The sequence below is a fragment of the Mustelus asterias genome, chromosome 1, assembly GCF_964213995.1.
Source record: "Mustelus asterias chromosome 1, sMusAst1.hap1.1, whole genome shotgun sequence".
NCBI lineage: Eukaryota > Metazoa > Chordata > Chondrichthyes > Carcharhiniformes > Triakidae > Mustelus > Mustelus asterias.
The window spans coordinates 106,803,774-106,816,554 of NC_135801.1; the positions used below are offsets into that span (position 1 = coordinate 106,803,774).

Sequence of the window (12,781 nt, forward strand, 5' to 3'; positions counted from 1 at the left end):
TAGTATGGATCGCCTGCACTTGGTTGAGGTCATTAGGTTACACTGAAGCTTCATATGTTTCATATGAAGCAATTTTTAAAAGCGGCATCTCGGCCTTTTGGCTAAGATGCAAATGAGCCCAAGTCTTGGAGGAGGAACGTCCCCCTTCTCCAATCAGCTTGGCTCATGTAGATCAGGCCCAGGACAGGGTGGTTTGGTTACTTGCCCTGTCTTGTCAGCCTGGATCTGAAATGTCTCAACTTGTTGAGACTCTGAATTGGATTTGATTTGATTGAATTGGAAAAGTATTAAAAAAAATGTCTGTGGCTTGAAGAGCTTTGGCTCAATCAAGCTTCAGATATTGTAAAGGATCAGGGAGGGGCAAGTTACCTATGCACCTTGTTTCAGAAGGAAGTCACATCCCCTTAGGTTAGTGTTGTCTGCTTTGGTCAGTGGTCAGGGACAGGAGGGTGTATCTGTGAGACAGGCAGGTAAGGTGATTCAAAAGGTAGGTATGGAGGTGATTCAGAAGGTAGGTATGAAGGAGATTCAGCCCTTTCAGTTGAGCAACAATTTCAAGGTTCTTGCAGCTTGTACGGACAACAGTGAGGGCTGTAGTGTGGATGAACATGGCACCATAGTACAGGAATCCATCTGAGTGGGGGGCGTTAAAAAGAATGTCGTGGTAGTAGGGGACAGTATAGTCAAGAGGGTGGATACAGTTCTCCACAGCTGAGAGCAAGAATCCAGAAGGCTGTGTTGTATTCAAAGGTTGGGGACATCTGCTGAGGGGTGGAGGGGAACTTGCAGTGGGAAGGGAAGGATCTAGTTGTCATGATCCATGTAGATACCACAACATCGGTCAGACTAGGAAAGAGGTCCTCCATAGGGAATATGAGGAGCTAGGCACTAAATGAACAAGCAGAATCTTAAAGATAGCAACCTTTTAGATTATTACCTGAGCCACGTGTAAATTGACATAGGGTAAAAGTGATTAGAGTCATAGAGGTGTACAGCATGGAAACAAGCCCTTCGGCCCAACTTGTCCATGCTGTCCTTTTTTTTTAAACCCCTAAGCTAATCCCAATTGCCCGCATTTGGCCCATATCCCTCTATACCCATCTTACCCATGTATCTGTCTAAACGCTTTTTAAAAGACACAATTGTACCCGCCTCTACTACTACCTCTGGCAGCTTGTTCCAGACAATCACCACCCTGTGTGTGAAAAAATTGTCCCTCTGGACCCTTTTGTATCTCTCCCCTCTCACCTTAAATCTATGCCCTCTAGTTTTAGACTCCCCTACATTTGGGAAAATATATTGACTGTCTAGCTGATCTGTGCCCCTCATTATTCTATAGACCTCTATAAGATCACCCCTCAGCCTTCTATGCTCCAGAGAAAAAAGTCCCAATCTATCCAGCCTCTCCTTATAACTCAAACCATCAAGTCCCGGTAGCATCCTAGTAAATCTTTTCTGCACTCTTTCTAGTTTAATAATATCCTTTCTATAATAGGGTGACCAGAACTGTACACAGTTAGAGATGAATGAGATTAGAGAGATGAATGCGTGACTCAAAGATTGGTGTGGCAGAAATGGGTTCCAATTAGTGAGGCAATGGCACAGTACTGGGGAAAGTGGGAGCTGTACCACTGTGATGGACTACACCTGAACCATGCTAGAATCAGTGTTCTTGTGAGTTGTATAATTAGCTAAGTAGAGGGCTTAAAACTAAATAGTTCGGGGGTCGGGGGGGGGGGGGGGGGGGGGGCGGTTGCGTGGAGGGATCATGTAGGGGCAGATTGAGTAAATGAAATTGAATAACAAGGAAGATCAAGGTAACAATTAAAATAATGATAATCTGAGTTTGACAGGAAGGGACTTGGATTGTAAACTGAAGAGTATGGCAGCTGATAGGGTCAGAGTTTACAAAAAAAACTAAATTAAGAGCTTTGTATCTAAATGCCCGCAGCATTCATAATAAAACAGATGAGTTCAAAGCTCAAATTGAAATTCATACATGTGAACTGATAGCCATTAGATCGCTACAAGAAAAACAAAGCTGGGACCTCCATATCGAAGGAAGTTGAGACTTTAGGGAAGGACAGGAAGCTGGGGTAGTTCTGTTTGGCTGGAACTAAGTAACAGCAAAGAACAGAAAACATTGGCCAGAGTTGTTTATATACCAATAAACAGCAGTGGTAATGTAAATTACATTATAAATCATTAAATTAGAGGTGTGTATAACAAGAGCAATACAGTAATCATGGGGCTTTCAATCTTCATATAAATTGGGTAAACATTATTGGTATTAATTTTGTGGAGGACACATTCTTGGAACGGATGTAAGATGGCTTTCTAGAACAGTACACATCGAGGAAGGGAATAGGGAATGGGTTATTCTAGATCTAGTATTGTGCACCGAGAAACACAATTATCTTATTGTAAAGGTACCTTTAGGAAAGGGTGACCATAATATGATAGAATTGAGAAACTAGGTCCTAAGTTTAAACAAACAAAACTATGAAGATTTGAGGGGCAAACTGGCTATGGTGGAATGAGAAACTACATTAAATGGGGCTCAAGTACTGATCCTTGGGCACCCCCACTAGTCACAGCCTGCCAACCTGAAAATAAGCCATTTATTCCTACTTTCTGTTTTTTCTCCGTTATCCAGTTCTCATTCTTTGTCATTATGATGGTGGACAGGAATGATTAACATTTAATAAACTAATACATCGTTTGCAACAAAAATACATTCCTTTAATGCACAAAAGCCCAGAAAGTAGTGTTCCAAATGTGGTTAATGAAAGAAATCAAGGACTGTATAGGACCAAAGGAAGAGGGAATTAAAGGAAGAGGGGCCCAAGAAAAGGTAAGCCTGAGAATTTGAAGCAAATGCTGCAAACAATGACAAAGAAAATATTAATAAAGGGAAAATAGAATATGAGAGTAAACTAGCGACACACAAAAACAAAATGCAAAAGCTGCAAGTATGTAAAAAGGAAGAGATTAGCAAAACTAATTACAAAAAATTACAGAGTCAAGAGAATTTATAATAGGGAATTAGGAAACGGCAGAGAAACTACACAAATAGTTTTTGTCTGTCTTCACAGCGGAAAATACTAAAAACCTCCCAAAAAGCTGGAGAATCAAGAGAATAGCCTAAACAAGGAACTGCAAAATTACTATCAGTAAAAAATTGTACTAGAGAAATTAATGCGACTTAAAGTAGATAAAGCCACTGGACCTGATGATCTACATCTCAGAGTGTTGAAAGAGATGGCTGCAGTGCGCTAGTGGTCATCATTCAAAATTCGCTAAACTCTGGAACAGAATAGCTCCTGCAGACTTGAAAATGGCAAATATGATCCCCCTAAATTTAAGGATATAGTGAAAAAACAGGGAACTACAGATCTGTTAGCCTGACATCAATAGTAGGGAAACTGCTCGAATCTATTATAAAGGATGCGATAAATGGACACTTAGACAATCATGGTCTGATTAGGCATAGACAGCATGGATTTATAAAAGGGAAATCATGTTTAACAAATCTGTTGGGAGTTTTTAAGGATGTAACTAGCAGAATAGATAAGGGAGAACTGATGGATGTGGTATATTTAGATTTTCAGAATGCTTTTGAATAAGATCCCAGATAAGGTTGGTAAGTAAAATTAGAGCATGTGGGATTGGGGGAAATATACTGGAAAAGAGTGAGAATTGATTAACGAACAGAAAACAGAAAGTAGGAATAAATGGTTCATTTTCAGGTTGGCAGGCTGTAACTAGTGAGAGGCTAAGTCAATGGGCAAAAATTTGGCAAATAGATTACAATGTGGAGAAATGTGAGGTTAGCCACTTTGGTTGGAAAAACAGAGATACAGAATTTTTCTTAAACGGTGAAAGGTTGGGAAGTGTTGAATGTCAAAGAGACATGGATGTTCTTATTCATGAGTCACTGAAAGTTACCTTGCAGATACAGCAAGCAATTAAGACAAAGGTACGTTGGCCTTTATTACATGAGGAGTTGAGTATAAGAGTAAAGATGTCTTACTGCAACTATATAGAGCCTTGGTGAGACCACACTTTTTGTGAAGTTTTGGTCTCCTTACCCAATGAAATATATAATTGCCATAGAGGGAATGCGACTAAGGTTCACCAAACTAATTCCTGGGATGGAGGAATTGTCCTATGAAGAAAGACTAAATAGACTGGACCTTTTCTTTCTGGGCTTTGGAAGAATGAGAGGACATCTTATTCAAACATACAAAATTCAAATAAGGCTTGACAAGCTAGATGCAGGAAGAATGACATTTTCTCTTGTTGGAGGTTCTAGAACCAGGGGGTGGAATCTCAGAATAAGGGGTAGGCCTTTTGGACTGAGATGAGAAGGAATTTCTTCACTCAGGGAGGATGGTGAATCTTTGAAATTCTGTGCCCATTGAGCATGTTTAAGCTGAGATTGATGGATAGTGCAGGAAAATGGTGTTGAGGTAGAAGATCAACCATTAAGTCATTGAATGGTGGAGTGGGCTCAAAGGCCTATTCCTACTCTTATTTCTTTTGTCCTTACTCGACCTTTCGAGCCTTCTCTGCCATTCCATGGCTGATTGGAGTGTGGCTTAAACTCCACATTCTGCCTACCCCCAATAGCCTTTGGCTCCCTTGTTAGTCAAGAATCTATCTACATGTGCCTTACTGAGCCTGCTTCCACCATCAAAGGTTCACACTCAGAGAAAAGAAATGTCTTCTCATCTGTGTCATAAATGGGAGACCCCTTATTCTTAAACTGTGATTTAGAGGACATTGCAGCTTTTAAATATAGTTTAACAAGGTGCCCAATTATAGAATTCTCTTCAGACGATACGCACCATGCATGCAGCCTGCACAGCCTCAGATACATTTCCTGCATTCGGTTCACACCAGAAGACGTGACACTCAAAACGTTGATTTCCTGTGTCCATAATAAAGGCAAAGGTATGGATATCTTTCCCCACTCCTATAAACGATAGGAAACGAACACGGCACTCCAACAAAACCTCATCTTCATCCTGCTCCAGGTGGGTGTAGAAAAATAAGAGCAACTGTTGTCATACAGATGACTGTAATGGGTTCATTTTTCTTAATTAATTTTAGACAAATGGAAACATTTTAGTAATGCATGAAATTAAAATTTGGACAATACAGATTTTAATCACCAACTAAAAGGTATGAGACACCAATTTAAAATTATTAACCACTCCAAAAGCCAGCGATCAGAGAATACCTTCAAATGTTGGTGGGAAAGTCTCTCCTTTGATGGCAGCATGGTATCTTTGTCCTCTTTGATATATCTTTTAAATTATTATATGCTATTTAAAATTTATTTCAACTATATAAAAAACTGACCAAATATTCCAAGGATGTTGCCGGAGAGAAAAGGAGGAATTCATTGACACAGAATCTTCCATTACTCACCTTCTGCCTTATCACGGTAACAGTGGCATCAGCAACATTCATAATAACAGATATCCAGTCTTCCTTGTTAGTCGTGGTCAGTAAGCTCTCAATTGCTCCATTCAGTATTTCTATACCTACCAATCACAGCAGAGAAGTGAAAGATTTATTAGTCAACATTCTTCCAATAAAAGGGGCTTATATTGGAACTTGGAGCTGAAAAACGAAGCAGAGTCGGGGTGGGGGTGAGGATTTTCAGACAGGAAATCTGGAAGTAAGGGTTTCTTCCATGCCCTGTTGTATGCACCACAGAACAGCTTATAAAAATTGTCAACAGATTTCCTGCCCAACAGTCAGCCTGTCTGACGGAGTGGATAGCTGTCAGACTAGAAAACCAAGAAACAGAAGTTCGCTTCACTCAAGGGTAGTCACTGAATGTATTCAAAAAAGGAGTAGTTTTAAAAAAGATTTTAATGGCATCAAGGGGTAGAGGGAGAAAGTATAAATATGGCATTAAGACAGAGGATCAGCCATGATCATATTGAATGGCAGAGCAGACTCGAAGGGCCAAATAGCCTACTCTTGCTCCCAGTTTCTACATGCCAGGTAAGTGTAACATTGAGGGCAGAGTTGGGACAATATAGACATTGTGGAGAATTCTGGTTCCATGTATTAAAAGTAGAAAATGGAATAAAATGGAAGTGTGCAAGCCTCCTTTAAAAAAATTCCTGAGTTCGGATTGGTTCCCCATCCCCTTACCCACCTCAGTTTAAGCATGAAATTAGTAGTTTAGGTTGAGTTGAGAACTTCAACATTTTTACTCATCTGCCCATCTCCAACACACCCATTGTTGGGGGTTAAATGCACCTAATGTAAGTACATCTTTCATTACTTTTGTCTCGTTTTTAAAAAGAGGTATTTCAGTTACTTTACACTTTGTAATTATTTGGAAATAACACATCAAATGGATATTAGAATGATTCTTATCCTTTAAAATTGTACAACAAATTAGTGGAATATTGCGTTGAAGAAATATATCTAACATTTTGGCCTATTTTTATCCAGAACAAAAACAATACGATGTTCAAATATTTTTAATCCACTATAATTTACCTAATGGTTTGGCCACAGGCAACACACCGAGGTACTGAACATGAAACTTCTGTACCAATTCCATCTTTGGTGTTGGGAAATCTACTACAGAGCAGAAACAAATTTAGGCATGTCAAATTACATTTTCTCTTACTGCATGCATTAGGTAGTAATATCCATTTTATTACATTGATACAACTTATAGGCACCAACCAGAGTTCTTTGCTTGCATGCTCACCAACCCAAGATTCCTCCCCATTAATTAAGATGGGCAGGAAATTCACAGGCAGTGGCAAACTCCAGACTACAAACTCAAAATAGTACATGAAAATCTAAATTCTTAAAGGCAACATACTATTGGACCATTGTGATTGTAATAATTTTTCATGGCGTTAATATAAAAATTGCAATAATGTATTATAAAGCTCTCACAATACTGAATTGCCTCCATTTATGGAGGTATATTAATTTGCAAAAAATATAGTTGCACCACCAATATTGTGACTGCATTACAAATAATGATTCAATGCATCATAATGTTATGATGATAGGAGATTTGGTTATTGTATGTTCACAGATGGATTATTTTCTTAAATCCATTAATGGTCTAATTATATTCTCAGTAAATCAGAATTACAGTTTATGTTAAAATGTTTTGAACTTTAATTTGTTCTATTCATTTGCAGGGTCAGCTCTTTGTTATTTTCTTGTTTATGTGACCAACACAATTAAGGTACATGAATAGGATGATATAAAGATGAAAATAAAGTTAAGAGTCCAGTATTTATTTAACCTCTCATGACCTCAGTATATTCCAAAGTGTTTTAGAACCAATGAAATACTTCTGAAGTACAGTGTTACAAATGTGGCACCCAATCAGCACACAGTCATAAACTGCAACAACATAAATGACCAGATAATTTGTTATGGTCATGTTTGTTGACTGAGGGATAAATATTTTCCCAAGAGACCAGGGAGAACACGTCTTTTTATTCAAGTTCGGGGGACATGGGTGATGCCTGCTGGTCAGTATTTATTGCCCATCCCTAGTTGCCAGAGGGCAGTTGAGAGTCAACCACATTGCTGAGACTCTGGAGTCACATGTAGGCCAGATCAGGTAAGGATGGCAGATTTCCTTCCCTAAAGGACATTAGTGAACCAGATGGGGTTTTAAAAATCGACAATGGTTTCGTGGTCATCAGTGGATCCTTAATTCCAGATCATTTTTAAAATTCAAATTTCACCATCTGCTGTGGCGTGATTCAAACCCGGGTCCCCAGAACATCAGCTGAGTTTCTGGATTAATAGTCTAGCGATAGGGGCGGCACGGTGGCGAAGTGGTTAACACTGCTGCCTCATAGCTCCAGGGACCTGGATTTGATTCCTGGCTTGAGTCACTGTGTGGAGTTTGCACATTCTCCCTGTGTCTGCGTGGATTTCCTTCCGGTGCTCCGGTTTCCTCCCACAGTCCAAAGATGTGCAGGTTAGGTGCATTGGCCATGCTAAATTGCCCCTTAATGTCCCGGGGTGTGTAGGTTAGAGGGATTAGCGGGGTAAATATATAGGGTTATGGGGATAGGGCCTAGGTGGGATTGTTGCCAGTGCAGACTTGATGGGCCGAATGGCCCCCTTCTGCACTGTAGGGTTTGTATAATATGATAATACCACTAGGTTTCCACTTCCCTTTGCTCTTCTTTCAAATAGTGTTGTGGAATCTTTTGCAACCACTTGAGAAGGACAGGTAGGGCCTTTGTTTAACATATTTTATAGTACATTCAGCAGAATAGCACTCCCATGAGTACCGCAATGGACAGCCAGTCTAGATTAGCCATTCAAATCTTTGTAGTGAACCCATAACTTTCTGATTCAGAGACCACAGGGCCACCACTGAACCATGGCTATTTTCTTTTTAAAAAGCCACAATCTAATGAAATGGGCTAGTTCTGTTTGGTCAGAAAAATGTTACCTTGTAGAGGAACATCAAGGTTCACATTGACTCGATCCTGAGAAATGCTGCAAGCCACAGCTTTGGCATTCCTACGTTCCGCCATAATCTGTAGAAAAGATGAACAGGTTATCATTCTAAATTGATGAAATACACTTCACGCACTGGCTCATACAGTATTAGTCGCTAGTATAACAGTATACAGTTAATCACCACTGGTGTTCCCCAAGGATCTATCTTTGGTCCCATTCTATTTCTCATCTACATGTTCCCCTTTGCCAACATTAGCTGAAATCACAGCATCAGTTTTCACATTCGTAGTGATGACACCAGCTTTATTCCATCACTACTTCCCTTGACCCCTTTGCTGACTCTAAATTATCAGACTTATGTGATGAATAGAAATTTCCCCCAATTAGATACTGAGAAGACAAAGGAACCCGCCACAAACTCCAGGCCCTAGTCACTAACCCTGTCCCTTTACCAGGCAGCTGCCCGAAACTGAACCAGACTGTTAGCAAACTCAAACTCGACTCCTGGATGAGCTTTCAACCACATTTCTGTACAATCACTTCTTTTCTGTTTTCTGCAGACTCCTGGTTTCCTCCCTCCCTCATTTATTCCTGCTTTCACTAAAATTTATTTGTTCATGGGATGGGGGTGTCACTGACTAGGCCTATCGTCAATTGACCTAGATGGTGGTGAGCTGCCTTGAACTGCTGCAGTCCATGTGCTGTAGGTACACCCAGTGCTGTTAGGGTGGGAGTTCTGGAATTTTGATTCAATGACAGTGAAGGAATGACGATATAGTTCCAAGTCAGGATGGTGTGGGGTTTGGAGGGGAACTTGCAGGTGGTGGTGTTTTCTTGCATTTGCTGTCCTTGTCCTTCGAGGTAGCAGTGATTGTGGGTTCAGAAGGTGCAATTAAAGGAGATATGGCGAGTTGCTGCTGTGCATCTTGTAGATGGTACACACTATTATTGAGAGTTTATCTCGAGCTTATTTGGCTTCTCACTCCAGACAAAATCTTACTGAAGGCAATGGGCTCTTGTTCCTAAACATTTATGTACATGCTAACTATTTACAAAGATTAAATAAAACCAAGACAGAGCTGGAGCTACTCTGAGATGCTTCACACTTGTCTCCTCTCTGAGTGACACCACGGTGATGCAGCTCCTAATGCACAGATTCAGTAGCTATCCTTGGATTTAAACCTTTACCCACAGTGCTACCATAGAAACCCTACAGTGCAGAATGAGGCCATTTGGCCCATTGAGTCTGCATTGACCACAATCCCACCCAGGCCCTACCCCCATATCCCTACATATTTACCCGCTAATCCCTCTAATCTATGCAACTCAGGACACTAAGGGGCAATTTTAGCATGGCCAATCAACCTTTGGACTGTGGGAGGAAACCGGAGCACCCGGAGGAAACCCACGCAGACATGAAGAGAATGTGCAAACTCCACACAGACAGTGACCCAAGCCGGGAATCGAACCCAGGTCCCTGGAGCTGTGAAGCAGCAGTGCTAACCACTGTGCCGCCCGTGTGGCACACACGGTGCTCCACACCAGTGTGGAAATAGTGAGTGTTTAATGGGGTGGCAATCAAGCAGACTTCTGCATGCTAGATGGTGTCAAGCATCGTTAGTGTCGTTGGGACTGCTTATCCAGGCAACCAGAGCGTATCAGGAAAACGTCAGCAGGGCAATGCCACCTGAGCTTTTAAATAAAAAGCCTCAAGCTTTTACAAAATTGACGAGTTCACCACCATCAGCATCTTTGGGAGTCACTACCAACTAGAAGTTGAAATAGATCAACAGCAAGTGACAAATGGCTCATCATTTGATCCTTCAAAGCATCTCTCCCATCTACAAGAGCTAAAGTGTGATTCTTTCAACATTTACCTAGATGGGTGCAGTCACAAAAGCAAAAAGCTCAACATCATCCAAAGTCACATTGATCCATTGCGCTGCTGGTGGACTCCCATTTCCTTCATCTGAATATATTCTAGTCAAGAGATCCTCAACATTTGAGGCACAGCATTTACAGGAATGCACATCTATCTAAATAACAACTAGTCTCCCGTACGTTTAATCACCAATGACTGGCCTGCATGTGTGGAGAATAATCACACGAAATTTTAAATTATTGAAAATGGCACAAAATACATATTTTGCAAAATATATTTTAAAAAATTAAAATTTAGATAGATTGGGATACAATAGAAGTTTCACAGAAAAAGAAAAAGTTAATTCAAAACTTTTGAAAATGTATTTATTAGTGTCCTGGCTACTAAACGTTTCAGCTTAATTTTTGGAGCATCCCTGAATACAAATGAGAGCAATGGATGGAAACTCCCGGGCATGATTAATGCACCCTGGGCATATGGACAGTTTTGTGGGCAGGACAGGCTTCTAGTGCAATATTCTTACAACCAATGCAAAGGATTGTGAAATGTGATTGGCACGGAATGCAATTTGTACTTGGAATTCCTCAATCCTTTGGATCGGATACACCAACATCAGGTAAATGCATAAATAAACTACTCGGTCAAGTGGAAAATCCAGGTCACTATCTTGGACTTGCATGAGTACATGGTATCAAGTTCGCCTTACAGACATGTTTAAATTCAGATGAAAGTAATGTCTAATTTCAGAAAAGGTAGATTAACAATCTACAATATATAAACCATATCCAAAACATCCACATGGGAAACTGTTAATCCCAAATGTGAACAGTATTGTAATATTCATATCTGTCAAACAAAAGCAAGAACACTGAACAGACCATATCACTCAACATTCACATTGACAACTTGTTCTAACCACTACAGTCAATTGCCTCCAAAAACCCTATTTAGTGACTGGAAAAACAACAAATGTTTCATGATTTCATTTAGTGGCAAAATCAACATATTCTGACAAACTGCAGTGTAAGTCCATTAAATTTTTGCCATATTCAAATTACTTTGTTGGTTTAAACGTTTAATCACTCTTAAAAATATTACAAGTTAATAGCAAAAATTAAAGCACAAATGTAGCAAGAAACTAAATTGTCTTAAAACATAAATCACACCAACACATTTATTGTACCAATTTACATGCTGACAGTTTAAAACAACAACTTGCATTTATATAGAAAATTTAATGAGTAAAATGTCCCAAGGTGCTCCACAGGAGTTGTATCTAACACAGTTTGACTCGAGCCACAGAAAGAGATATTGGGTCAGATGGCCAGAAACGTGGTCAAATAACTGAGTTTTAAGCATTTTAAAGCAGGAGAGAGAGAGAGGCAGAGTGGTTTGGGTAGGGAATTCCAGAATTTAGGGCCAAATTGGCTGAAGACATGGCTGTCAATGGTGAAACGATTAATATTCGGGATGCATAACAGGACAGAATTAGAGAGCATAGAATCTCCGAGGACTGTAAGGATTGAGGAGATCACAGAAATAATGAGGGATGAGGCCATGGTGGAATTTGAAAACAAGGATGAAGATTTTAAAACTGAGTTGTAGCCAACTGGGAGCCAATATAGGCCATTGGGCACAGGGGTGATGGGCAAGGAGGACTTGGTGCAAATTAGGATAAGGGTAACAGAGGTTTTGTATGAGCTCAGTTTATGGAGGGCTTGTGGGAGGCATGGTGAGAAAGATTTTGAATAGTCAAGTAGAAGGTAACAAAGTCATAGATGAGAAGGCTGGAGAAGGACTCTGCTTTTTTTTAATACATTGATAGGATGCAACTGGTGCTGGCTAGACCAGCATTCATTACTCCTCTTTAGCTGCCCTTCAGAGCATGGTGGTGAGTTACTTTCTTGAATACAACTGAGTCTAGCTAGGCCATTTTATACAGCAGTTAAGAGTCAACCACATTATTGTAGATCTGAAGTCATATAGAGGCAATACTGGCAGATTTCATTCCCTAGAGACATTATGACAATCTGGTCATTTCTAGCTTTTTATTCCAGATTCTATTTAATTAATTGAATTTAAATCCCTCCAGCTACCTTGTTGTGATTTGAATTCATGTCTCTGGATCATTAGCTAATTCAGGCCTCTAGGTCACCAATCCAGGAACAGATCCACTATGCTGCCCTATCATGTACAGAGGTGGAGGTAGGCCACCGTGGTAATGGTGAGAATATGGGGTAGAAATATCAGTTGTGTGTCAAATAGGATACCAAGGTTGGAAATAGTCTGGTTCAGCCTCACAATAGCCAGAGGGGACAGAGTCAGTGGTGAGGGCACTGGTTTTCAAACTGGGATCTGGGGGGGAGGCTCACTGGAAGTCCAAAAAGACTTTCCAGGGAGCCTGCAAAATATTGT

At 40.3% G+C, this 12,781-nt stretch overlaps 1 protein-coding gene across 9 annotated transcripts in view; it reads right to left on the reverse strand.

Moving 5' to 3' along the window:
- The window catches only part of LOC144495888 (amyloid beta precursor protein binding family B member 2-like), a 330,576-nt gene that overhangs the window by 5,321 nt on the left and 312,474 nt on the right, over window positions 1–12,781 (reverse strand). For 7 of the 9 annotated variants that reach the window (XM_078216666.1, XM_078216637.1, XM_078216677.1 and 4 more), the window contains 4 exons: window positions 8,474–8,561; window positions 6,529–6,612; window positions 5,437–5,552; window positions 4,851–5,030 (listed from right to left, as the gene is read on the reverse strand). In XM_078216666.1, the coding sequence (XP_078072792.1) occupies window positions 4,851–5,030; window positions 5,437–5,552; window positions 6,529–6,612; window positions 8,474–8,561 (468 nt within the window). The remainder of the gene's footprint in view (window positions 1–4,850; window positions 5,031–5,436; window positions 5,553–6,528; window positions 6,613–8,473; window positions 8,562–12,781) is intronic. The other 2 variants (XM_078216713.1, XM_078216657.1) reach the window with 1 other exon arrangement.